Source organism: Rhincodon typus, chromosome 27 (assembly GCF_021869965.1).
Source record: "Rhincodon typus isolate 14 chromosome 27, sRhiTyp1.1, whole genome shotgun sequence".
In the NCBI taxonomy this organism is placed as follows: Eukaryota; Metazoa; Chordata; class Chondrichthyes; order Orectolobiformes; family Rhincodontidae; genus Rhincodon; species Rhincodon typus.
Genome location: NC_063358.1, coordinates 12,870,706 through 12,896,912, shown reverse-complemented (window position 1 = coordinate 12,896,912; position 26,207 = coordinate 12,870,706). Strand labels below are relative to the sequence as shown.

Here is a 26,207-nt window from a genome sequence, read left to right as displayed (position 1 = left end):
AGTCTGAAGAAGGGTTTTTGTATGCTTCACTGTTTTGCAATTGTACCTTCATTTTGGTATAAATCAGAGCCTCCTTGAGTTACAACAGTTTGGTCACCTCACAGGAACTCCAACATATTTTTGTCAAATCTCTGCTTAAATCTCACCCTGTTTAAGAATGCAAGAGTTTTACAATCTGTACAAATCTGAACAGAAAAAATACTAAATAATCTAGCTTTTTCATAAAGTTTATTGAAGCTCTTAAATGACACTGTAAAATTTGAATCAGTATCTAATATCTAACAAATGTCCATTGAAAGGCTGAGGGACTTGAGGCTGTTTTTGTTAGAGAGAAGAAGGTTAAGAGGTGACTTAATAGAGACATACAAGATGATCAGACGATTAGATAGGGTGGACAGTGGGAGCCTTTTTCCTCGGATGGTGATGGCTAGCACGAGGGGACGTAGCTTTAAATTGAGGGGTGATAGATAGGACAGATGTCAGAGGTAGGTTCTTTACTCAGAGAGTAGTAAGGGCGTGGAATGCCCTGCCTGCAACAGTAGTAGACTCGCCAACTTTAAGGGCATTTAAATGGTCATTGGATAAACACATGGCTGATAATGGAATAGTGTAGGTTAGATGGGCTTCAGATTGGTTTCACAGTTCGGCGCAACATCGAGGGCTGAAGGGCCTGTACTGCGCTGTAATGTTCTATGTTCTACTATTTTAATGGAAGTAGTAAACTTCATTTTTTTAAAATGCATTCATGGGAATTTGGCATTGCTAATAACTGCATTTGTTGTCCATCCCAAACTGCCTTTGAACAGGTGATGGTGGAGCCACTGTTTTGACTACAACTGAGTTGGTAGCTATTCCACTTCAGGGGTCTTTTAAGAGTCAACTTTATTGATTGTGGGTCTGTAGTCACATATAGGTCAGATCAGGTGAAGATGAGAGTTTCCTTTCTAAAAGGTCAACAGTGAACTGGATGGATTTTACATGGAAAACCAGTAGTCTCATGGCCACTGTAACTGATAGAGCCTTATTCATTTCAGATTTTAATTAATTAGACATATTTCCTAGCTGCCAAATGGAACCTGAACTCCTAACTCCGGGATCATTAGGCCGGGTGTCTGGATTACTATCCCAATGACAAAGTAACATTCATGAATCCTGTGTAAATGCATTGTATTAAACTGCATAATTTCAAATTGTTTAAAGACATTTTGATTGTACTTGGGAGCCAAGTTTAATTAACATTCGTGATAAATTTTAGAAAGTGGCCTGATACAGCACATTGTTTATGTAATATACAATATAGTGACAATAAAAATCTAACCCAAACTAAGAGCTCAAATATTGAACAAGGATTTCGTTTTTCAGACAACTATTTCAATAGCTTTTGTTTGGACTGAAGAGATCATTTTATCAACCATTTAAACATTTTGCATCAGAGTCAAGTCTCATTTCTTACACCCCTATAAACCTGTTACCTCTTGAGTCAGGGACAAATGCAATTAAAAATAAAAGAGGACATACAGCAGAACTTGATGTGCCTAAATTAATTTGTGACCTGCGCAGTTTTATCTTAGCTAACTCACATCGCGGACAATTAATGACCGTAGAATAAATTCCAGAAAAAAAAATCCCCAAGCCTCACAGGAGAGCAGGGAATCCAAGACATTTAACTTTGCACTGACTCGTCCTTGAGGACGAACACTGTTTCTCAAAAAAACCCCACAATCCTCAAGGGACAGATCTTTAAAAAAAAGGATTAAAAAAATGTAAACAATGCACACTTAAAATCTCCAGGCTACTGGGTGCTGTTGATCCGTACTGTTTTTATTACAGTTCAGTTCACAAACAATTGTGTATAGATAGAGAGGGGGAGTGGAAACCGAGAAGGGGGGGGGGGGGGGCGGAATCCGAACATTAAAACAAAAGGTCGGTTTAAATTTAAACTGTGGGTAAACTCCGCGCCAAGGAAACATCCTCCTCCCTTTCCCTTTGGATTAAATAAGGAGTACTGTTGTCTTGAGAACTAGCGATCAAAACACTGCAAACAATGTGGGTCTCATCAATAATAACCTCCCATCTCCGGCGGATCCCCCGGACAGGCCGAAATATCCCGGCCGCCGGGATCCCGCAGCTCGGGGGAGGGAATCACAAACTCACCGGTGTCCGGGCTGGAGCGCGGCGATCCCGGTCGGTTAGAGCTCAGAGCTCCGAGTTACACTGAAGCCAAAGTCTCGGCTCCATCCTTCGCCATGACAGATTGTGAGGAGCTCTCACCCCTGACCTCCCACCTCTCACCCTACACCCCCCCCTTCCCCACCCCCACCGGAACTGGAGGGAGGGCTCCCTGCAGCCCCTGGGACCTGTCTCAGTGCCGTTGCTCCCAGTGCTCAGGATCACACACAGCCACAAAGAAAGTGCTTGGAAATATTGGTGCTTGGGGATTTTTTTTTGTTGTGTGTGTGTGTGCAAAAGATCCTCACAGTTGGGAGTGTTGACAGCCGCTTATCTAAGTGCCAAGTCTCACTCACAGAGTAAGGCACTCTCTCTCTCACTTTGGATTAAACCTGACCTATTTTGCACAGCTATTAATATATCAGAAATCCTACGCATTTTCTGCCAATTATGCATTTCCGTGGCTCAACGTCAGAAGGGAAACTGCTAATGCCAGCTGGCTGTGCTGTAGTTGCACCCCAGCCCTCCCATTTGGAGGCACTGCAGCCCTGCCCCTGGCTGCAGGGCGTGATTGTGACATGTTTACATTGATTATTTTCATTATACATGTGCATATATGAGAAGCCTGTCAAAATGTGCCTCAACTACATCTACACACCCTGCACTATTGGGTTCTCTACCTTCTAACCTCGTTCCATTTGAAGGCTACACATGGTCTCAGTTCCCTGTTTATTTTTACACAGGGGTTGACAAATATATTGGCTCGGATTTTGTACTGAGCACAATAGATGAACAGCACTCGTCATTATATCATTATATTAAACACCAACTTCCAGAGTGCATGCAAAGTAAATATGACAATCCAGAAGCTGCAGTCTCCACAGACTGTAATGGTATATCGTTGATAGACTCAGCGTTGAAATCATTGGGTGTGAAGTTACTGCGCTTACACACCACTTAGGAAATGTTAGGTCTAGTGAATTTTTAGTGCCCTGATTAGTCAAAACTACTACTAAGCAGCCTCTCTGGCCCTGAAAAATGCATTTTACAAGTATGAAACTATGTTCCTTCAGAATGTAATTACAGTTGAAGCTTTAAAACACAATACATTTGTTTTAGTTTTTCAGTGTCTTTTTGTATCCCCATCTTTATTTGATCTTTCTTTTCCAATCTATGTTTTCATTCATGTTATGTAATTTAAATCTAATTTATAATTGGTGACTTCCATATTTAGACTGTGTCTCATTGTGGATAATTGAAGAATTTCACTGTCTCTTGCACTGCCGACATGTTACTGCTTGTCTCTCACACATTTCACAAAAAAATCAATATATATGGTTCAATAGGATAACTAACAACAACCAAAAATTATCTTAAAAAGATAAAAAAATCAAAAGTGAGAAAAGTAATTATTTTATGCATTTTTTCCAAATCTGACGTTTTCTGAAAGGTAGGAATCAATGTTTTACAATCACATTCTAACATAGAGATAATTTTCCTGTAGCAATAGCAATAAAGGCAGCATGGAAATTTAAAATTGATATGCTAAAATTAAATAGATTCATAGAGATGTCGAGCATGGAAACAGACCCTTCGGTCCAACTCGTCCACATTGACCAGAAATCCTAAATTAATCTAGTACCATTTGCTAGCATTTGGCCAGTATTCCTCCAAACCCTTCCTTTTCATATACCCATCCAGATGCCTTTTAGATGTTGTGATTGTACTAGCCTCCACCACCTCCTTTGGCAGCTCATTCTATACATGTGCCACCCTCTGCAGGAAAAAGTTGCCCCTTAGGTCGTTTTAAATCTTTCCCCTCTCACCTTAAACCTATGCCCTTTAATTTTTGACTCCCCTATCTTAGGGAAAAGACCTTTGTTATTCACCCTATCCATGCCCCACACGTTTTTATAAACTTCTGTAAGGTCACCCTTCAGCTTCCAATGCTCCAGTGAAAGTAGCCCCAGTCTATTCAACTTCTCCCAATAGCTCGAATCCTCCAACGCAATCCATGTAAATCTTTTCTAAACCCTTTCAAGTTTCACACATCTTTCCTAAGGCAGGAGACCAGAATTGAACGCAGTATTCCAAAAGTGGCCTAACCAATGTCCTGCACAGCCATAACATGACCTCCTAACTCCTTCACTCTTTGCACTGACCAGTAAACACAAGCATATCAAATGCCTTTTTCACCACCCTGTCTACCTTCAACTCCTCTCTCAAGGAACTATGAACCTGCACCCCAAGGTACCATTGTGTGGCAACACTCCCAGGAACTTACCATTAATTGTATAAGTCTTGCCCTGATTTGCCTTTCCAAAATGCAAAAACCTCACATTTATCTAAACTAAACTCCATCTGCCACTCCCTGGCCCATTTGCTCACCTGATCAAGATCCCATTGTACTCTGAGGTAACCTTCTTTGCTGTCCACTATACAACCAACTTTGGTGTCATCTGCAAACTTACTAACCATGCCTCCTATATTTACATCCAAATAATTTATATCAGTGACAAAAAGCAGTGGACCCAGCACTGATCCTTGCAGCACGCTGCTGGTCACAGGCCTCCAGTCTGAAAACTAATGCTTCACCACCACCCTGTCTCCTACCTTCGAGCAAATTTTGTGTCCAAATGGCTAGCTCTCCCTGTATTCCATGTAACTTAAGCTTGCTAACCAGTCTACCATGTGGAATCTTGTCGAACACCTTATTGAAGTCCATATAGACGACATTAACAGCGCTGCCTTCATCAATCTTCTTTGTCACTTCTTCAAAAAACCCAATCAAGTTAGTGAGACACAATTTCCCACATTGAGCCACCTTGGCAGCATACTAATTCTGCCAGAGGAACAGTCCAGAGGAACACCAGGGAAGACAGGAAGAAGATTAGTGACCCTCTGTGCTTTTAGCAGTAGTGCCACCATTTTGCCTCTACTAACCCACACTCTCTACTACCTCAGTATTGCCCCCACCTCCCACCAAGACTCATAGTCTACCGCTCTATCATACACAACTGGTTCCTTCACTTGCTCTCACCCACACAATTCCCCTTACACTACAAATACTGCATGACCTCTACGCTATCTATTCACTCACCCAACAACTCACCTTTGTCCTACTTGCACCGGGACTAACAGCTGTGCCAGCGACTTTCATCTCACTCAATTCCCTCACTTTGTCTCATTCTAGGAGAAAAAGGCCCACTGTATGAACGTACAAACAAGGAATGAGAGTAGGTGACTCAGCCCTTTCAGTCTGCTCTCCCTTGCAATAAATCATGGCTGATCTGATCTTTAACCTCAACACTATATTCCTGCATATCCCTGATAAGCTTTCATCTCCTTGGGAATCAAGAGGGCAAAAAAAGAGCCAAGACAGGTGTGGGGTGCCTGACATTCAGCACCTTACCCTCTTTAAAGTTGCTGACCCCGACACCTCAAGCAGCCAACTGAAAGTTTCCAAACTCGTGGATTTATATTGGAGCCTGCCCTTAACCTACTTGGGACCCCCTGACTGAAGGGTGAGTCACTGGATTTGACCAAGGACTATTCCCCTTAGCTGTTGAGAGATGGCCATTTGGTTGATGCACATGCAGTGTGATAGCCATGAATGCTGTTGATACATGGTGCAGGTGTGAGATTGTTGTAGCATGGTGACATACAGCAATAGAGCAAGTGAGGAGCCTTGAGATGCACACTTAGCCAATCCATGAGTTAGGTGTCTGTCCGGTAATGAAAAGTGTTGATGCATTCCAAAATTCTGGTTTGTATTACTCTGCAAAATTCTGCAACCCTGATAGCAGTGGAGGACAGAAATTTCAGCAAATCAATAGACTGAGCAGCTTTTAATGATTCAATTATAATGTTACAGCTAGAGTTGATACAAATAACAAGCCTGTCTAGTTGTGCCCTTGCAATGCAGTGGTCATGTCCCTACCTCTGGGCTAGGAAGCTCTGATTCAAGTCCGACCAGCTCCAGAGGTATATAATAATATGGGTGAACAGGTTGTTTATAAAATATCAAATATCAAAGGTCACTTGTTAGGGCTGTTGTGATGCAGTGTAATATCCATTGCTCTGAGCCAAGCAGCCTGTGTTTAAGACCCATTTGCTGCAGATGTGTGTAATAATATTTAAGTGCAGGTTGATTAGAAAGTATCTAGAAACGTTTCCTGTTTGGGCAAGTGCCAAGAAACAGTGGGCACAGATTTAAGGTGGTTGGCAAAGCAAAAGGTCTCTAATGGTGCAGTGGTAGTGTCTCTACCTCTCAGCTCCTACCTGATCTAGACATTTGTAGCAATATCTATGAACAGTTTAATTCGAAAGATCAACAATTTGTTGTGTTGTACTGCCCCTAGTGGGCAGTACATGTAAGTTGTTCATTTAAATTGATGACGTGGGTAATTTGGTGGTGGTTTTACAAACAAATCTATTGTTGCTGAGAGACTTGTACTAGTTGTATCTCTATCTCTACATTACATGCCCTGTGTTCAAGTCCTGCCTGCCTGCAAGGTATATCATAACATTTCTCAGCAGGTTGATTTAAAAATAACATTGGACTCTGTTAAGTTCTTTGCATTTGATGAAAGTTAGGTCTATTAGGGGGTCATCTCAAAACATCACTGAGTGGTTCATGATGTGTCTTCATTGATAGATTGGTTCTACTAAAAAACTTTTAAAATTAAAAATGAGGTAGTTTGCAAGACTCATTCAGTGCTGTGATTCCTATTTCACAATTTTAAAAAAAGCAGATATGATCCAGATATGAATGCAATATACTCTGAAAAGCTTTTGTATACTGTGGTACATAAATAGAATTGAGTCTCTGAATTCATGTTTGCACAGTTCTGTTTGACCAGTCTTAGGTACATGTACAGATAAAGTTCATTCTTATTTAAATAAATATTTACACAGCCTAAATTAAAATTCCAGCTTGACCATTTATTTCTACCCTCTGATGTCAACAAAAATTATGTTCATTAAAATCAGCAATTTAACTGGAATGTTACGTCCTCAAAACTAGCTAATGTGGAATAATTCTAAATAAAAACCGAAAGAACTGCAGATGCTGTAAATCATGAACAAAAACAGAAGATGCTGGAAAAGCTCAGCAGGTCTGGCACATCTGTGAAGAAAAATCAGAGTTAATGTTTCAGGTCTGGTGACCCTTCCTCAAAACTCAGATTAAATTCTGTTAACTGTCTCATTGATCTATTAAAATTACTCGCCGTAACATTGAATCTCTTCCAAAGAAACTAATCCCAGCCTCCTTAAATGTTCTTCATTACAAAATGTAGCCCATGCAAATAAAATATTCTGGACCAATTACAAAATGAGGAGAAAAGCAAGCCAGAACATGAGACAATTATAGGGTTGGAGTATTTTGCAACAGAAACATTTGAAAATGTAATATTTTAAAATTGCTGAAGACTAAAATCACTTATGTACTGAGTCCAATGGAGTATTAATAAAATTTAACTGACCTATGAACCGTTAACACTTACTGAAATTCCAAAACTTTCTGCTATACAAGAAAAGCACAAACCAAAATGTATTTGACGTGAATGTTCCAGTCCAAAGATTGATTGTCCAGAATTTGTAATGTTTATTATTGCATTAAAATTAATAAAAAAATTATTGATTTCCTTATGCACAGCCAGAATGGGTCTTACACAGAGAACAGCCAGAAGTCACACACCAAACAACTAACACACAGAAATCCATACATACAGAGTGCTACACATGCAAATACGTAAAGCAACAAATGAATTTCTGTGATAAGAATGAGCTCATAGATGGCAATGACAAGAGATCAGAAAGAAGAAGAGGACATGAGTTAGGGGTGGGAGAGACGGGGGCAATTCATGCGCGAGCAAAGACACAGTATGCAGTAAAAAAGTTCTGAATATTGCTTTAAAATGTGAACGTCAACAACAGCATATTTTATTTACAAAATAAGGGCCTAAAAATTGAAAAAAAGTTGCAAATAAATAATGTATGAGTTTGAAATGTTTTACAAAAATATTCATTTTGATCTGTTACCTTCTATATTACGTAAAATCACTTCCATTTGTTTATTTGTGAACTATGGTCACAATAATGTCAGTTTCTGCATTTGAAACATGAGTATGGGGTTGTATAGAATACTGAAATTGCAATAAGACTATTTCAGCTCGAAACAGTGAACTCGGGGAAAGACATAGAATTAGTTGCAGGGACTTTGATGGAGAGACAATGATTTCAGCCTTCTTATTTTTAATTGGAAATTGTGGTATATTCTGGAGTGGATACTGAACAAGTAGTGAAACAGTTGAGTTAGCAGAGACTGTGAGGTGGTGCAAAGATACAGCTGACCCCATGTTTGCAGATAGACAGTGCAGCGAAGAGGATGAAGAGAGATAATGATAGATTCATAGAGCACTCTTGGGTATAACAGTATGAAAGCAGGAAGAGAAACAATTTCTTGTGATATCCTGGTTATAGAAGATTTGGTAGTGTAGTAATATCATGGCAGCTGGTGCGATTCAAGTTCAAATAATAAAATCTGAAGAAGGGTCACCGGACCCGAAACGTTAACTCTGTTTTTTGACTTCACAGATGCTGCCAGACCTGCTGAGCTTTTCCAGCAACTTTGTTTTTGTTCCTGATTTACAGCATCCGCAGTTCTTTCAGTTTTAATAAAATCTGGAATTGGAGCTATTTGAAATAGCGGTGACCACAAAACTATAATTGATTGTCATAAAACTCTATCACGTGCACTAGTGTAATTTAGAAATGGAAATCTGGCATGCTTAGCTGGCCTGGCCTACATGTGACTCCATATCCACAATAATGTGGTTGATCTCAGCTACCCTCTGAAATGGTCTAGGAAGCCTCACAATTCAAGAGCAATTAGGGAAGGGCAACAAATTCTTGCTTTGGCTGTGATGGCCACATCCCATGAAAGAATATTTAAAAAAATGAGGTCCAGTCTAAGAAAGGAGACAATTTGAAGGATGATGACTTTGGAGAAACAAAATGAATTCTGGATGAACTCAGAGATGGCATGACAACAGATTGGAAAGAGGAAGAAGACATGAGGTGAGGCATGGGAGAGACTGGACAATTTTTCATTGGGCAAAATAAAGAAGATAAGAAACAGAGGAAGCTAGACAGATGGTCTCAGCCTTAATGACAAAGAGGGCCATGACGTTCTTGCACATGTTGAGGATCAGGAGGGAAGAGGTACTCTCAACTGCTTCATTAATGACCTTCATCATGGTGGGTACTATGCAATTAACCTAATATTAAAACAAAAATGCCAGGCCAAAGCACCACCTAGACTGTACCTGGGTTTGAGTTGGCATATGTGTGAAACATTAAATAATGGCCATTTCAACAAGGAAAAAGACTTAAACATCTCTCCAACCACCACTGCCAAGTATTTCGCTGTAAACAATTTGGAAACTAGTTGTCATGAGAAGCTTAATTTCATCAGCTATTTTAAAGCTGTAAGAACAGGCAAAAAGCTAGGTACTCTTGGGGATATGTTTTTTTGGATCAGAACATAGTATTTCTCCATAATCTTTAAAGGATAAATCAGCAATGTGATGGAATACTCATTGGCTGTTGATAGCCACAGCTGCAGCAATCTCCACCTTGCATAGAATTTGATCTTAACAATGCCAACACTGTCAGCAGTCAACTATGGTTGCATGACAAATTATCTCCATGTTGCAGTTCTTCCTTTCACAGCACCAGACATTACCTCATAGCCAAGACAACAAGGTGCAGGGCTGGATGAACACAGCAGGCCAAGCAGCATCATAGGAGCAGACCTCATAGCCCTCTTGATCCCAACTCTTGAGAACTCAAACACCTTCCCTTCTCTTTCTTTGAAAATGTTCATCAAGCACATTTTCCAACTTACTTTTAGCCATTTTTATCAGCTCATAATCTACTCCCTTCATCCATTTTATTCCATGCTCAGCTCTCTGTAATGTGTCAAAATGCTACCTAAATTCAAGTTTATTTCAGCGGTGAGTCAGGAGCAACACTGTTTTAGTGGCAGATTAGAATCTGGGATGCACAGTGTGAAAGTTTTAGTTTTTAATTCAGGCATTAAAAAGGGAATTGGATAGTTAATGAGATAACAAGGTGTGGAGCTGGATGAACACAGCAGGCCAAGCAGCATCAGAGGAGCAGGAAAGCGGACATTTCGGGTCTGGACCCTTCTTCAGAAAGTAGCTTTCCTGCTCCTCAGACGCTGCCAGACCCGCTGGGTTTCTCCAGCAATTTGCGTTTTTGTAGCAGATTTCCGGAATCTGCAGTTCTTTTTTCATAGATTTGATTGAATCTCATGGTGTGGCATATATCTGAGTTTCAAAGAGAAACTCGGTAGAACTTAAAAACGAAAGTAGCTTCATCTGCTTCATGAGAATAGCATTTTTTGACAAACTCGAAACCTCTGAGGAAGTGGACGCATTATTACAGAGGCTGCAATAACATTGGATTGCACTGAAACAATAACACTGCAAACCCAAGTTGCAATGTATTTGTTACTATAGGGATCAGGGGCCACGTGACACAGCCCCACGCGCGCCGGGCCCCGCCCCTTTCCGATGCATCACGTCCGCCGACGTAACACAGCCGCCGCCGCCATCGCTGATTGAGCTCGTTATTCTGCTCCCTCGGTCTAACTGTGGTCTGGGCGCGCCAGGTGAGTACCTAGAGCTGATTCCGAATTTTTCCACCGGTGCTTTGGGTGTGGAATGGTTCTGCCGCTCGCCATCTTCCCCTCCCCCCTTGGCTCCTGTCCTCGTTCCATTCTCCGCTGTTGCGCAGCTTCTGACCGCCGAGGCGCTCCCTGTAGGCCGCACGCCCCCCTTCTCTGGGGGGATTTCCCTGCCAACGGCGGCAGCAGGCACCGGGAGGGCTCTCACTTCAAATTGAGTACCCCTACATGTAGGGGTAGAGTTTATTCCTCTCCCGATGGGATCTTCGGTGTCGCGTGTGAGGTGTTGCAGAAGAGTTTATCTTTTGTTCGGTGGCTGGCTGGTATGTAACGGGCTTGTAATTTGGTGGATGGTGTGGGGTGGGAGTGAGATGGAGGGAAGCAAACAAGCAACCCAGATTGTTCGAGCATAAATGTCAGCCGGTTTGTTATGGTATTCGCCGCTTCTTTATAGCGGCCTGAGTCGCATTTCCTGTAACGCTATGTGCTATCTGCCTCCGCTCAGTCTGTGCACCTAGTGCGAGGCAAAGTTTTAAGTAGTTTGAACTGGCTGTATACATGAGTGAAGACTATTCAGCCTGTCAAGCTTGTTGCACCACTGAGGTCACGGTCGATCTGCAGTTCAACTTTCTTTTTATATGTTGTATCTGTAACATTTACCTCTGTCTAATTCATCTCAGTTTTGAAATTTTCGGTCGGCCTTCATCACTTCGAGGCTGAAAGGTCTGCATTTCTAATACCATTTCTCCGGTTAAGAGCTTACTGGCTTCACCAAATGGCCTAGCAATTGACTGTGTTCTGGGTTCTCCCACCAAAAGCTATTCCTTACCAACCCTACCAACTTATTTAATTGTTGTAAATACTTACTTAAATGGGATTACCCCTTCCCTACATTCAAGGGAATGCAAGCCTAGTTTATGCAGTTTGTGCTTGTAACTTAATCCCTTTTTATTACCACCCCACCAACCTCCGGATCCAACGCATCATCCTCCGACACTTCCGCCATCTGCAATCCGACCCCACCACCAAAGACATCTTTCCCTCCCCATCCTTATCTGCTTTCCGGAGGGACCATTCTCTCCGTGACTCCTTTGTCCGCTCCACACTCCCTTCCAGCTCCACCACACCCGGCACTTTTCCCTGCAACCGCAGGAAGTGCTACACCTGCCCCCATACCTCTTCCCTCACCCCCATCCCAGGCCCCAAGGAGACTTTCCGCATCAAGCAGATGTTCACCTGCACATCTGCCAATGTGGTATACTGCATCCGCTGTACCCGGTGTGGCTGCCTCTACATCGGGGAAACCAAGCGGAGGCTCGGGGACCGCTTTGCAGAACACCTACCCTCGGTTCGCAATAAACAACTGCACCTCCCAGTCGCGAACCATTTCAACTCCCCCTCCCATTCCTCAGACGACATGTCCATCCTGGGCCTCCTGCAATGCCACAACGATGCCACCCGAAGGTTGCAGGAACAGCAACTCCTATTCCGCTTGGGAACCCTGCAGCCCAATGGTATCAATGTGGATTTCACAAGCTTCAAAATCTCCCCTCCCCCACCGCATCCCAAAACCAGTCCAGCTCGTCCCTGCCTCCCTAACCTGTTCTTCCTCCCACCTATCCCCTCCTCGCACCTCCATCTCCTACCGACTAACCTCATCCCGCCCCCTTGACCTGTCCCCTCCCTAACTCCCCACCTGCACTCACCTTTACTGGCTCTATCCCCGCCTCTTTGACCTGTTTGTTTCTTCTCCACCTATCCTCTCTTCTATCCGCCTCCCACTCTCTCCCTACTTATTTCAGAACCGCCTTCCCCCTCCCCCTTTTCTGATGAAGGGTCTAGGCCCGAAACGTCAGCCTCTCTGCTCCTATGATGCTGCTTGGCCTGCTGTGTTCATCCAGCCCTGCACCTTGTTGTCTTGGATTCTCCAGCATCTGCAGTTCCTACTATCTCTGATTCCCTTTTATTCCTGGTTTGTAACAGCTCTGCACCACCTATGAGAGAATATAACCTTTTGCGGTATGGTGCTTTGAACTGAATATTGTCTTCCAAGTATCTCAGCCAAACTCTTTACTGCTGTAAACTTATTAGTATTAAGGTTTCATATTCCTGTTTCAAATTAAATTGCCTGATCAGTGTTGAAGGACATGATTGAGAGTGGCTGCATTTCATGACCAAGTTCTAAAGGAGTTTTGAAAAATAATTGTAATGTAACAAATATTCGGGTCAGAAAGCTTGCATTGACAGCAGTGAAACGAATGAATAGGTCACGTACCTAGTTATTGACAAGATAAATGGTTGGCTCGTGGGCTTTAAGGGTTTGCTGCTTCATGTGCTGCTGTGGGTTCATAAATGTCCACCTATGGTGTAGTCTAAAAGACAGCTGCACAGAATTCCATCAGTAGTGACACTTTTTTGGTTATGTTCTCATCTTTGGAGTGAGATATGAGCCCTTGCACTTGAAAGTGAATATACTACCACTGAGCCACGTTTTACTGCCTTGTCAGAATTTCCTTGCCCACACTTGTGCTTTATATGCTATTCCTTTCATTTATCTGACCTTCCTGCCCCCTACAATTTTTATTTAGGACGTTGAAAGATAAAGAATTGCACTAGGAGGATTATGTACACTTGCCATGTACTTCAGCCAGCAAGAAATTACAAAATAGAAATCTCCTTTATATTTGAAATAGTGATATTTCTCCTTCTCATGAGTGGTCATAAAAATATTGAAACATTCATGTTGTTTAAAGTCAAGCATGTTCAATGTTGCAAACAGGTCAATCTTGGCTGCTGTTTTTCTCTCAATGAGCACATGGCAATCCTTTTTCTTTGCTTAAACTGTACATGTTTCTAATCTTATTATTTGGTCACTAAGTTTGATTAAATTGTATAATGCCTGTAATATGATATAACATCCCAAAGTACTTTGTCGGACTGTAGGGTGAGTTTAACCAAGTCTGCAAGGAAATAGATTAGAAGCTTGGTTAAATAGCTTGATCTTAAGATTCACCTTCAACGAAAGGAGACAAAGGTTGAAGAAGGATGTTCTGGAACTTGGGAATCAGGCAGCTTAAAGTGCAGCTGGTACTTGCGACTAAAATCTGTGATATTTAAGAGACTTGAATTGGAGGACAGTTGTCTGGTGGCGTGTCTGAAGGAGATTGGGCAGGGTTGTGAAAGGATTTGGAAATGATGAGAATTTTAAACTGGAGGTGTTTTTAACACGTCAACAAGACAGGAATGAGTGTTAGGACAGGTGACAAGTGTTTGGGATGTCATGTTATTGGGTAGAGTATGGAAGGCAGAGCAGGTGTACCATGGAATAGTCTTGGCTATTGACTTGGATTTCAACAGCAAATGACCCAAGGCAAGACTTAAACTATGGCAGCCTTAAATGGAAATGGGCAGTCTTGATGGTATGAATAAAAATAGTTGCCTCCCAGACCGCAGAGCTGGGTTCAGAGAAACCAGCACCAGTCAGTATGAGGCACACCGTGCCTCACAATGGTTGAGGAGGAGTGCTTCATGATACACAAAGCCATTGCCAGAACTGAACCCATGGCTGTTGACATTGCTCTGCATCGCAAACTGGCCGTCCATCCAACAGAGGTTAACTTTATGGTGTGAATATGTAGTTGGAAGCTCATCTCGGTGAATTGAGGTTCAGCCTTGCATAGTTGCCAAGGAGAGGAATTGAGCTGGGAAGTGGTGTTCCCAAATTGTGAATGTATGGAATCCCAATATTTGATGGAAATTTTAACATCATCCTGTCAGACAAGCAGAGATGATTATTGAAGCAGAGCTGGATGTCCTTAGAAAATGTAAATAACTTTTGGATGATGTGGGTGAGGGGCAGTGTGGAGGTGACCAAGAGTAGATCCTTGAGAGGTAAGTGAGGTAGGGATGCCTCGGGTGATTCTCTGCATACAGATTAATGGAACCAAGTGAGTATAGGCCCATCTGGCTAGGTGCTGGTTATTGGTGGTGGATGATACGGTCAACAAAACTGGTAAGGTGGGATTAAAAGATACAGTCTTCAAGTGGAGGGAAAGGAGATTCACGATGCAACAATAGTGCAAGAATGGAGGGGTCAGGGTTTGGTATTTTTGAGTAAAGATATATTTTTGAGGGAGTGAATGACTATGTTGGTGGTTAGTATTTTTGTGGCAAGTAAAATTATACAGTAGAGGCCCTTTGTTCCATGCATTCTCAATGGGTCAAAACTATTCTAAATCTACAATAATCCCAGTTTCCAGCGCCTAACATCAAATCTTATGATATTAAGTGCTCTTCCAAGTACTTTTTAGTACTTTTTAGAGATTCCCAACTCAACTACCTGCATTCCAGATTCCCACTGCCCTGAGTGGAAAGAATTTTCCTCCAATCCCCTCTAAACCTCTTGCCTTTCTACTTAAAAGTATGCTCCCTTGTTATCAACTCTTCAACTCAGGGAGCAGCTGCTTTCTATCCATCCTGGCAATGCACCTTGACCAGATCGCCCCTCAGCCTTCTCTGTTCTCAAGAAAACACATTATGCTTATCCAGAGACAACAGGGTGCAGAGCTGGATGAATGCAGCATCATAGGAGCGGAAAGGCTGACGTTTCGGGCCTAGATCCTTCATCAGAAATGCATATTACGAGAGAATTGCAGTGAGAGAGAGATCCTGAGGTTTGTCGGGAGGGAGGAGGGTAACTTCTTCAGGCTAGGCATCCTTATCCAGCTTCTCTTCATTGCTTAACTCCCTTTCCAGGCAATGTCTTGGTGACTGTCCTCTGTACCCTTTTTTTAATGTGACCAGAATTCCACACAGTGCTCCACTTGTGGCATAACCGAAGTCCTGTATAGTTCCAACATTAGTTCCCAGCTCTTATTATCTATGCCATGACTGATAAAAGCAAGTGTCATGTCTGTCTTTTTAACTGCCCTGTCGTCCATATTCCTGAAGGCAGCAGGACAGGTTAAGTGTCCCAAGATCTTTTTCTGTGCTGCTTAATGTCCTCATTTGAATAGTCCCTTGTCATGTTACTACTAAAGTGCATTACTTCTCTCTTTGCAGGTTTAAATTCCATCTGACCAGTCTGTCTATATCAAAGTCAGAGGTTTACAGCACAGAAACAGATCCTTCAGTGCAACTCATCCATGCTGACCTGATATCCTAAATAAATCTAGTCCCATTTGCCATATTTCTCTAAACCTTTCCTATTCATACACTCATCCAGATGCCTTTTAAACGTTGTAATTGTATCAGCCTCCTGCACTTCTCTAGCAGCTCATTCCATACACTTACCACCCTCTGCATGAAAAAGTTGCCCCTCAGGTCCCTTTTAAATCTTTCCCCTCTCACCTTAAAACCAATACCCTCTAGTTTTGGACTCACCCCACCCTGGGGAAAAGACCTTGTCTATTTATCCTATCCATGCCCCTCATGATTTTATAAACCTCCATAAGGTCGCCCCTCAGCCTTCAATGCTCCAGGGAAAATAGCCCCAGCCTATTCAGCCTCTCCCTACAGCTCAAACCGTCCAACCCTGGAAACATCCTTAAATCTTTTCTGAACCTTTTCAAGTTTAACAGCATCCTTCCTATAGCAGGGTGAATAGAACTGTATGCACTATGCCAATAGTGGCCTACGCAATGTTCTGTACAGCCATAACATGACCTCCCAATTCCTACAGGCAATGCATTGTCCATAAAGGCAAGCATACCAAATGCAGCCTTCACTATCCTACCTACCTGCGACTCTACTTTCAAGGAACAGTGAACCTGCACTCCTCTTTGTTCAGCAACACTCCCCTGGACCTTACTATTAAGTGTATGTTCTGCCTTCATTCATCTTTCCAAAATGCAACACCTCACACTTATCTAAACTCCATCTGCCACTACTCTGCCTATCTGATCAAGATCTCATCGCACTCTGAGGTAACCACCTTTGTCCACTACACCTGCAAACTTAATAATCATACCTCCGATGTCCATGAGGTCTGTCAAATATTCGCGTTCCTATAATAAATGGCCAGTCCAGTTGTCCTTCACTTCCATTTAAATCTGTCTGTTATGAATTTGATGTACCTCTGATCAGGGGAACAGCCAGAATGAAGGAGAGTAATCGTTTTGTGGAAGACAAAGGCGGAGCTGAGGGTGTGATTTGAGAAAATCAGTAGCTTGATTTTGAAGCCAATGGATTGTTGGGGAAATCCACTTTCCAATGGCTTCGGTACAATTATTTTCTCTGACCTTCCCAGGGTTTTGTTTTTTTTTAAAAAGGTTCTCCTGCTATTCACTGCAAGTAATCAATCACTGTTATTCATTGCAATGAATGATTTATCAAATTGCTGACATGAGAAAGACTTAACTTCTTGTATCCTTTGTCTATACAACTTGAGCCTGGTCACTTCCTAACAGTCCGTTTTTTCAATTTTATGCAAAAAGGTGTAGGAAAGTGTGGACATAGACCAGCTGTGGTCTTATGTGCACAAAACCAAGGTTAATGTTTTTACTTCACCTTATCTATCTATTTTTAACTTTAGCTTTAAAATAGTATGTGTATCATCACACCAAGGTCACTACTAACTTCATTAACATCCCCACTATATTTAGGGATACTTTGGAATAGGAAGGAATATAGACCTAGGCCACTTATCACTTAAGGCTGTTCCATTGGATGGTGACGTAGACTTGAGTGTGAATATTCCTGATTCTGTTTTCCTCGTCAAGTTTAGTTGTCCTTGCTGCAATTTAACATTACCCCAATCTTAACAAATTGATACTATCTCTCAATCCTAGCTCCAAATATTTCTGCAGTAACAGCCACCCCGGTCGATCTTTCCAATTTATGAAATTCTCTTTTACTTGCAGTGCACCAAAATATCTTAAAGTTACAAGTGACATCCTGTATGAATGAAGTCAAATTATCCCTTGTTTTTGACTGATTTGCAGCTTTTTACAAGGTTGATGATCTGTTATTCCTCACAGGAGGAATATGCTAATCAAGCCCTACTACTCTGGGATGTACCCAAATGTAAATATTTCATATGATCACCAAAATGTAAAGCTTGTTTTGCCTTATTACTGGTATCCAAAATAAAGGAGACATACATCTGGTTAGTTCAGTAAATTGTAAGTCTTCTAATGAAGTTATCTAAGTTGACTACTCTAGTTTATTCCCTTTCACCTCCAACACAATCTCAACGTGCAAGATAATACAACCCTATAGAGATGATGTGGAGTTTTTTAAAGGCAAATTTAGCAACTTTCAGCTTTATTTGTCTGCTTTTCAAGGTTACTGTACTCAATCAAAACAGCAGGTGGCTAACAGTGCACGTTAAACTTTTGACTTCAGTAATTACTGGTGAGCACAGCTGGCATAAAATATATTTCTTTGGACATACTGGATTGAAAACGTTTCAAACAGCTCCCTGTTGTAGATCCTTATTGACCTTAAATGACGTGAGTAGGGAATCCAGACCAGAGATCACAGTTTAAGATTGAGGCAATCATTTAGGACTAAAATGAGAAGTTTTTTCACCTTCAGAATGTCAAGTCTGGAGTTCTGTGCCATGAAGTGGTTGAAGCCAGAGCATTGAATGTTTTCAAGAAAGAGTTATAGTTCTTAGGATCAAAGGGTATCGGGAGAAAGCAGGAACAGGTTTCTGAGTTGGATGATCGGCCTTGATTATGTTGAATGGCAGAGCAGGCTTGAATAGCCTACCTTTCCTAATTCTGAATTTCTGAAGTGTTTTCCCACAACTCATCATCCATCAGTGTCTCTCTACTATTGCATAATTGGGTGACAGAAAATGTTCGCATTCATATTTGTATAACAGTAACCCGAGAAATGCTTATGATTACTTATTTCCACCCCCCCCCCGCCCCGCCTTCCTCCAGTTATCTCTGGTATGCCTTAATCTATCTTTGGACCTGCGTGTTTCTTATCTACATGCTCCCTGATGACATCTGAAGACAATTTTGTTTTTACATGCACACTGACATAGCAAGCTTTGGGTGACTGTCTAGACTTTGCACATAGTCCCCTGTCTGTGGTATCCTCCAGGTGCTCTGGTTTCCTCCCACAGTTCAAATGTGCATGTTAGGTGGATTGGCCATGCTAAATTTCTCAATGTCCAGGATGTGCAGGCTTAGTGGATTTGCCATGGGAAATGCAGTGTTAGAGATATTGTAAGGTGGTTCTGGATAGGGTGCTATTGTGTCAGTGTGGACTCAATGAGCTGAAAGGCCTGCTTCCATGCTGTAGGAATTCTATAATTGAGTAAAAGTCAGTGCCTTTGCACACTTTCTGGCAATGCCATATGTAATTTACTAGTTATTTGTATTCATCCTGACTTTAGTTGTTATCCAGTATGTACTACATTTTTTCAAGTTTGACCTAACTTGTAGAATAGCTCTACTGTGCACTGTTTCCTTGCATTGATTTGCACCCTTATTTCTTTCCCTGTTGGCTCTGAATAGCTGGGACTACACTGTTTTAAATTTTCATAGGATACTTACAGGTGGTTTTGTTAATACCATGAGCTTTTTAAGAACCAGTCTGAATTGGGATTGTTTGCTTTAGTGTGACAGCTTGGTTTTGTTACTTGTGACTATCACTATCAAGGACAGTAACTAAAACTTTGCTTTTTTTAACTAGCTTTCCTGACTGTTATCATGGCTCGTGGGCAGCAGAAGATACAAGCTCAGCAGAAGAATGCCAAGAGACAAGCTGAAAAGAAAAAGGGAGGATCTGATCAAAAAGCAGCTGCAAAAGCAGCACTTGTGCACACATGTCCTGTTTGCAAGGTAAAGGAATAACTTTCAGAGCAATACTGTTGCAATGTAGGGTTAGGATGTACCTGTTATGTTGTTTAGATTAACTGCTATGAGCTGTTGAATTTGAGTTGTTGTAAATCATGGTTTTAAACACTTGCAAAAATTCCAGATTAATTGTGCAGATGATTTTAATTATAATTTACAGCAAGCTAATTGGTTTTTCTTGTCAATTTGCTGACTTTTATTAATTTTAACAATAGGTCTTCAGTGGGACAGCTGATTAAAATTTGACCCATACAGTCCAGGGATATCTCTGGCTTATACCTCTGTTTATTAAGTGATTGCTTAATTCAGATTCAGCCAGACTTCGCAAATTGTTTATGCCATGGCTTCATCAGAAGGAAAACAACCAAAAGTTCTGTTACTGAAAGCTGATAGTATGAATGTCAATGAAGGGCCGATTCAAATTTGTGCTGCTTGAAGTTATGTAACCAGCCAGACATTGGTTTCTTGCATATAGCTTTATACTGTTCATCTTTACTCGTGAGGAGAAAGACTGGGTGAGACGTGACTGACCACAACTGAAATTGTTCCTTTATCTGAGTACATGACTTGGAAAGGTTTGAGGATAAAATAAGAGAAAAGCTACAGCTCAAAGCCTTGTGATTTCCAATGCTGGGTTCTCAGTTTAATTCCAACACATACTAGGGTTTCATCTATACTTCAATCCTGACTCAGCTCAGCTAACTTTGAAACAGGTTAGAGATTCAATCCAGACTGCTCAACATTTTGACTTGTATTTGAGTAATGCTGAGAGCCATTGTGTAATTCTTACTACATTATAGCTGTTCCTTTTTTTGACTTGAAGCTACTAGGCACTGAGATAATTTTAGTAACGGTTATTTACCTATTTATCACATACTTACCTCTACAGTATTTTTTCCTTTCAGACACAGATGCCAGATCCTAAAACTTTCAAACAACACTTTGAGAGTAAACACCCTAAATCTCCATTGCCTCCTGAATTAGTTGATGTACAGGCATAAAAAGAAAACAAGACTTGGATTTGGGTGAGAAACTTTAAGTTTATTGCTAAGTAACCAGAAAGGGGGGAAACAATCTGTGTATGCAGCCTTTAAATTCAGGGAACGGTTGAGCTGATATTTTGATTCTTTATTTTCCCATAATTTTTTAATAACTTGTGCAGAGAATTCTTTATGGATTTATTGCAAGTACTTGAGATTTTGGCTGCTTAATTTGATGCTTGTTTTCATTTTAATTTCGAAATTAGCTAAATATAAATAAAGGGCCAAACTCTAATAGCTAAAATGTATTGTAACTTTTCAATATACCTTTTGCTTTAATAAAGTCACATCATTTTACCAACTCCATCTGGCTGGTAACTCAATCATGTAAATGAAAATGAGGTGGCATATCTTTGACATTTTTCTCAAAAGCAAATGCCTGTTTTCTACTTCATGTTCTGATTTAGAAATATGGCTGCAAGTAACTGATCAATGTATTGTTTACCTTCATTATCAATCTTTTTGCACATAAACAACATCCCAAGGATTCTACAGTAGTCGAATTTTATAGCAAGTTGATATTATAAACAGAAAACTTGGACTCCTGGAGCAGGCTTTAAAAATACTGAATAAAAATACTTTTTATTAAGTATTGTAGCAAGTAAGTGATTAAAATGCTAATTTTTAGAAAATAAAAGTTCCCACATAACATCTAGCCACCAAAAACTAGCTGTTCTTACCTGACTAGTTGGGCCAGCCAGCTGTTGACTAGTAGCTAACCAAACTTAAATAGCCCAGAAAAAATAAGTGCTTCTGAGTGGTGTGCAATACAGCCAGAAGACACCTATTAAACTATATTCCATACTCATATTCCTAAGCGCAATGCCAGGATCACTGCCTCAACTTCTGCAAAATTAGTTAACACAAGCTCACATGGGGCTGTGCAACTTTTTTTCAAGAGCTACTCAAATTAGTGTTTATATTTTAAAATTTAGACTCTGTTGAAACACCCTGTATCTTCCATTGATATTTGCCAATATATTGTGCCGTTGAGATTGACTTAGTTGTAATTTGGCATAATTAATCATGCAATTTTGAATCAAACTCTACTATAGTAATCCTGTTTGCATGTTTCTTTCTCTTTACTAGTTATTCTTTTGTAGTTGGGCATTAGACAGCTAGTCCTAATAGCTTCAATGCAGATTATTCTAGGCTGCTACTTCGGGGGGAACAGTAATAGAAATTAAGAGATGGAATTGAGAAATGACTGCAGTTGCAATTTTGAGTTTTGATGTTGAGGATAAATGAAATGAGTGGAATTTGGCTTTGCCACTTGGTGGAAAATGCATTGCATGTTATAATTGCTGTATTCTTATTTGAGCTGGGATGTAGGATTGAGCGCAGTTGGTTCCACTTGCACACTTACAACAGTAATGGAGAAAATATGTGAAGGTTTTGAAATAAGTGAACTTCAAAATGGCTTCATTTATGTGGCTTGTCTGCAGTTTTTTTATTTTGCATTGACACTGGTACACTTAAGGTTATGTAAAGGAGAGAACTTTGTTACAGAATGAAGTGTCTTCTATAAATAAGTCTGCATATTAATGCCAACTAGATCAGGATGAGTTGGAGGCCAAGCATAGAACTGTTAATGGAAACATGCCTGCATCTTGAGATGGGATTTGCTGAGATGTTCAACATTCTGACAATGTTTTTTTTGAAATCTGTGCCTTTGATAGACTTACTTCTGTCTTGTACTTAAGATATTTCCTAATCAACCTGTTCAGAGATGTTATTACACACCTCTAGAGCAGATAGGACTTGAATCTAGGTCCCTTGGTTCAGTGATTGGGACACTTAAACTGCTCCACAAGAGCCTTTTTCAGGGAGGTTGATCAAAGGAAACCAAACCATGCGCACCCCTGCACACAGGGCAGCGGGAGCCCTCCCTAGGCCAAAAATTCTGGCTTATTGAATTATCGACATGAAAGTCTATTTTAACCTGGCACCAGAACGTAGTTGTTTCACCAAACCCAATTTTTCTACACAACCCCAAAAAAGGCTTCATGTGTCATATAACAAATTTGTTGAAAGATTTCTCTTGGAGCATCAACAAATTTCTGTAAATGTAACAATGCTTCCTGTCCTTTTGCTGTCATTGTAACATTGGAAAATAATTTATTATGAGCTTCCATCTTTCTGGGGAGGCTTCAGACCAATGCACATCAGCAACCTGCTCTGAAAATTCTCATTGACCAATTTCCATAACTCCATCTGACACATTCCACAATGCTGACAAGGTTTCACGTGGTAGACTAACTAGTAAAGTTAAACCACAAGGGATTCATGATGAGCTTGCTAGTTGGATACAAAATTGGCTTTATGTTAGGAGACAGGGTCATGGTGGAAGGTTGTTTCTTGGACTGGAGGCCTGTGACCAGTGTTCCACGGGTCGGTACAGTGTTCACTTATGTCATTTGCATAAATGGTTTGGATGAGAATATGAGGCATGTTTAGTAAGTACATGGATGACACAAATTGGTAGTATAATGGACAGTGAAGAATATCTAAGCTAACAGATCTTGATCAATTGGGTCAATGGGCTGAGGAGTGGCAGATGGAGTTTAATTTGGATAAATGCGAGGTATTGCATTTTGTTAAAAACAAACAAGGACAGGACTTATACAATTAATGGTAGGACCCAGGGTGCAAGTACATAATTATTTGAAACTTGCATCACAGACAGTGGTTAAGGCATTTAGAATGCTTGCCTTTGCTTACTCCTTTGAGCAAAGGAGTTGGGACGTCACATTGATGTTGTACAGGATGTTGGTGATGCCTCTTCAGGAATATTGTGTGTAGTTCTGGTTGCCCTGTTATAGGAAGGATGTTATTAAACTGAAAACGATTGAGAAAAGATTTACCAGGATATTGGAGGGTTTGGGTTATAAAAATAGGCTGGAGTGTTTTTCACTGCACTGTAGGAGGTTGAAGGGTGACCTTGTAGAGCTTCATAAAATGATGGGCATAGATGGGTCTTTTCTCTAAGATGGGGCAGTTCAAAACTAGGAGGTATATTTTTAAGATGAGAAAGATTTAAAAACGAGCGGCATTTTTTTTTTAGTGGTTAGTCTGGAATGAACTACCAGAGGAAATGGTGGAAGTAGGTACGTTAGTGTTTAAAAGACATTTGGATTAGTGCGTGAATAAGATGGTTTTGGAGGATGTGGGCCAAATGCAGGCAGATGTGACTAGTTTGTGAACATCGTTGGCGTGGACTGGTTTCACCAAAGGATCTGTTTCCATGCTGTATGACTGTAAAACAGATTATCATTTTATAAATAAATGCTGTGGGTTGTTTTAAGATAATTGGGTGAATTGAATTTATTAAGAGATACTGTAAAAAAGATGATGTCCAGATCCATATGAGTTGTTTCCTTGGACTATACCCTATGTTAAGTTTTGTAGAATTCTGTTCATTTTTTTTAATTGTTAACTGACAAGTCAAAATGTTATCTGACCAATTGAGCTTGTTTGGCTAGTGTGTGACAAACTGAGTGAATTTTTGTCCATATAGTCACATTAACAACAATAAATTTTATAGAATGAATAATCAAATGAACAGTTGGCTAACTTAAATTTTATAGCTATTTGCTGGTGCAAGATGTGATTTCTGGCTTTATTGCATGTTTCTAACCTAATTTTTGTGATTACTTTCAGACTTGGAATTCTGCTGACATGATGCACTGAATCAACTACAAGGCCTGGAAAAGATGAAGGATATTTGATTCTTCAACCTTTTCCCTTTCTACTTACTACTGAACTGTTGATGTTTATTCCTTTCATGTTTTGGGGGCAAGGGAGCATTGGAATGAAGATTTTTTTTTTTTGTTCAGAAATTACAAAGCTGCCAATTCTTCAAGTGAGTTGGGTGAGAAAGTGGTACTAATGTAGTGATAGACCAGTACTAATATTTGCTTCTCTTCCATTCACTGCTATTAAGCACTGGCATCATTGTGATACTTGTACTGCTGGAGACAAATGCAAAACTGTAATCTTATCTATCTACAATTAATCGGTTTTGCGGGAACCTCTTGGTGAATATTGTTGCTTTACAAGTTTAGTTAGGTTAGTGTACTTGTCACTAACAAAATACCTTGCTAAACATGGGCTGGTCATCTACAATAGGATTTGTATCCATTTTGGCCTGTATTCAGCACCTTCTTTGTAGAAGGGTTGTTGCAATATTAAAATTTGTTCCCCTGTTGCAATCTTCACTTGATTGATCAAAACATGAAGATGTCTAAAGATGATAGACTCTCAAGTGGATATTTCCAAGGATTGCAGAATATTTAAACTCATAACCACTTCTCTCAAGTGCTTGATTGCCTGGAAAATAAGTTTTCAGCTGAGCTCCATAATTTTTCTGTTGCAAGTATACTGTAGCATCCCTATGAGTTTAAAATACATTAATGTGGAGCAGACAGTTGAAGAGCCACTGTCTCGCTGCATAAATGCTAATAAATGAATGTGTTGGAGCTTTGTTTTCTAACTTGCTTTGCAGCTTAAAATTGTAGCATTAACATCTTATTGCAAAGCTGGCATGTTGATATGTGACATGTCTTAACTAGTTGTGGTTTTTGTCTGAAACTTTAGTTTGAAGGGGTTTCTCAGAAATAGTGAAGCTGATCCTTAAATTGACTTTTTCCTATTTAAAATCACAATAACTACGATTGCAATAGCTTGTATATTCACCTAGTTCTGCTCCTAATCCTTTAGCCCTGTTTTTCTGTAGCAATTTTGCATAGTCATACACATGCAGTATTTTGTGATTTATTGGAGCTCATTGTAATTTCTTTAATAAATATCAGAAGCACATTTTCTTGTAAACAGAATGGCTCAATTCATTATTCTTAGTGCTGAACTGAGTCTAGTATTCCTGCCAATGTGATGTATTGTTTCCAACAATGTGGCACTTGATTTTAATCTTCAGTAACTTTTCTAGATTAAAGTGAACTTGTACTGTAAACCTCTTGGTGTAGTCTGACACAAAGTTTCTTGTAAATGCTTTGGTTTAAATGGAAGTGGGATCACCTATATAAACACACAATGGGCAAATGAAAATATTTCTGTTCGAATGGTGTGCAAGAAAGTAAAAGTTATTTGTATCTTAAGGTATGCAGTTAAAGAATTGTAGATCGGCTGTAGACGGATAGTGTAGTCCCTTATTGAATCAGGTACACAGGAAGAAATAAAAAGATTCACTTTGATTTAGCTTCTACTTAAAGACTGATTTGACTGAGGCATATAAATTCAAACATTCCCATATTTGGTGTAAAACTTAAACTGGCTTGAGAAAGTAGCACAGTCCATTTAACATTGAACTAATTCATGTTTTGCTTCATTCCAATATGCCTGTAACAATAGTAAAATGCACTGTGCCATTCTGGTTTGGCCTACAATTTGTGCTAAACAGTTTCAAATTCAGGATCCAAATATACAAGTTAGTTGCACAGGAAGGGAACGGGG

The 26,207-nt window shown here is 40.4% G+C and overlaps 2 protein-coding genes across 2 annotated transcripts in view; one reads left to right on the top strand and one right to left on the bottom strand.

Annotated features, from left to right (window-relative positions):
* The window catches only part of LOC109928562 (homeobox-containing protein 1-like), a 40,395-nt gene extending 38,147 nt beyond the window's left edge, over positions 1 to 2,248 (bottom strand). The window contains exon 1 of the mRNA XM_048612925.1: positions 2,214 to 2,248. Coding sequence (XP_048468882.1) covers positions 2,214 to 2,248 — 35 coding nt within the window. The remainder of the gene's footprint in view (positions 1 to 2,213) is intronic.
* An 8,489-nt stretch (positions 2,249 to 10,737) lies between these two features.
* Positions 10,738 to 25,568, top strand: zgc:91910 (Zinc finger protein 706-like). The gene is made up of 4 exons (XM_020528604.2): positions 10,738 to 10,870; positions 19,535 to 19,683; positions 20,604 to 20,723; positions 24,399 to 25,568. Exons 2-3 carry the CDS (start codon positions 19,552 to 19,554, stop codon positions 20,697 to 20,699), a joined length of 228 nt encoding a protein of 75 aa, XP_020384193.1. The 5' UTR covers positions 10,738 to 10,870; positions 19,535 to 19,551; the 3' UTR covers positions 20,700 to 20,723; positions 24,399 to 25,568.
* The last annotated feature ends 639 nt before the right edge of the window (positions 25,569 to 26,207 follow it).

What these genes read in the sequence shown, in the direction of transcription:
- zgc:91910 (XM_020528604.2), top strand. Translation starts at nt 19,552, where the DNA reads ATGGCTCGTGGGCAGCAGAAGATACAAGCTCAGCAGAAGAATGCCAAG. An exon ending in ACACATGTCCTGTTTGCAAG is followed by an intron (nt 19,684 to 20,603) that starts GTAAAGGAATAA and finishes TTTTCCTTTCAG; the next exon opens with ACACAGATGCCAGATCCTAA.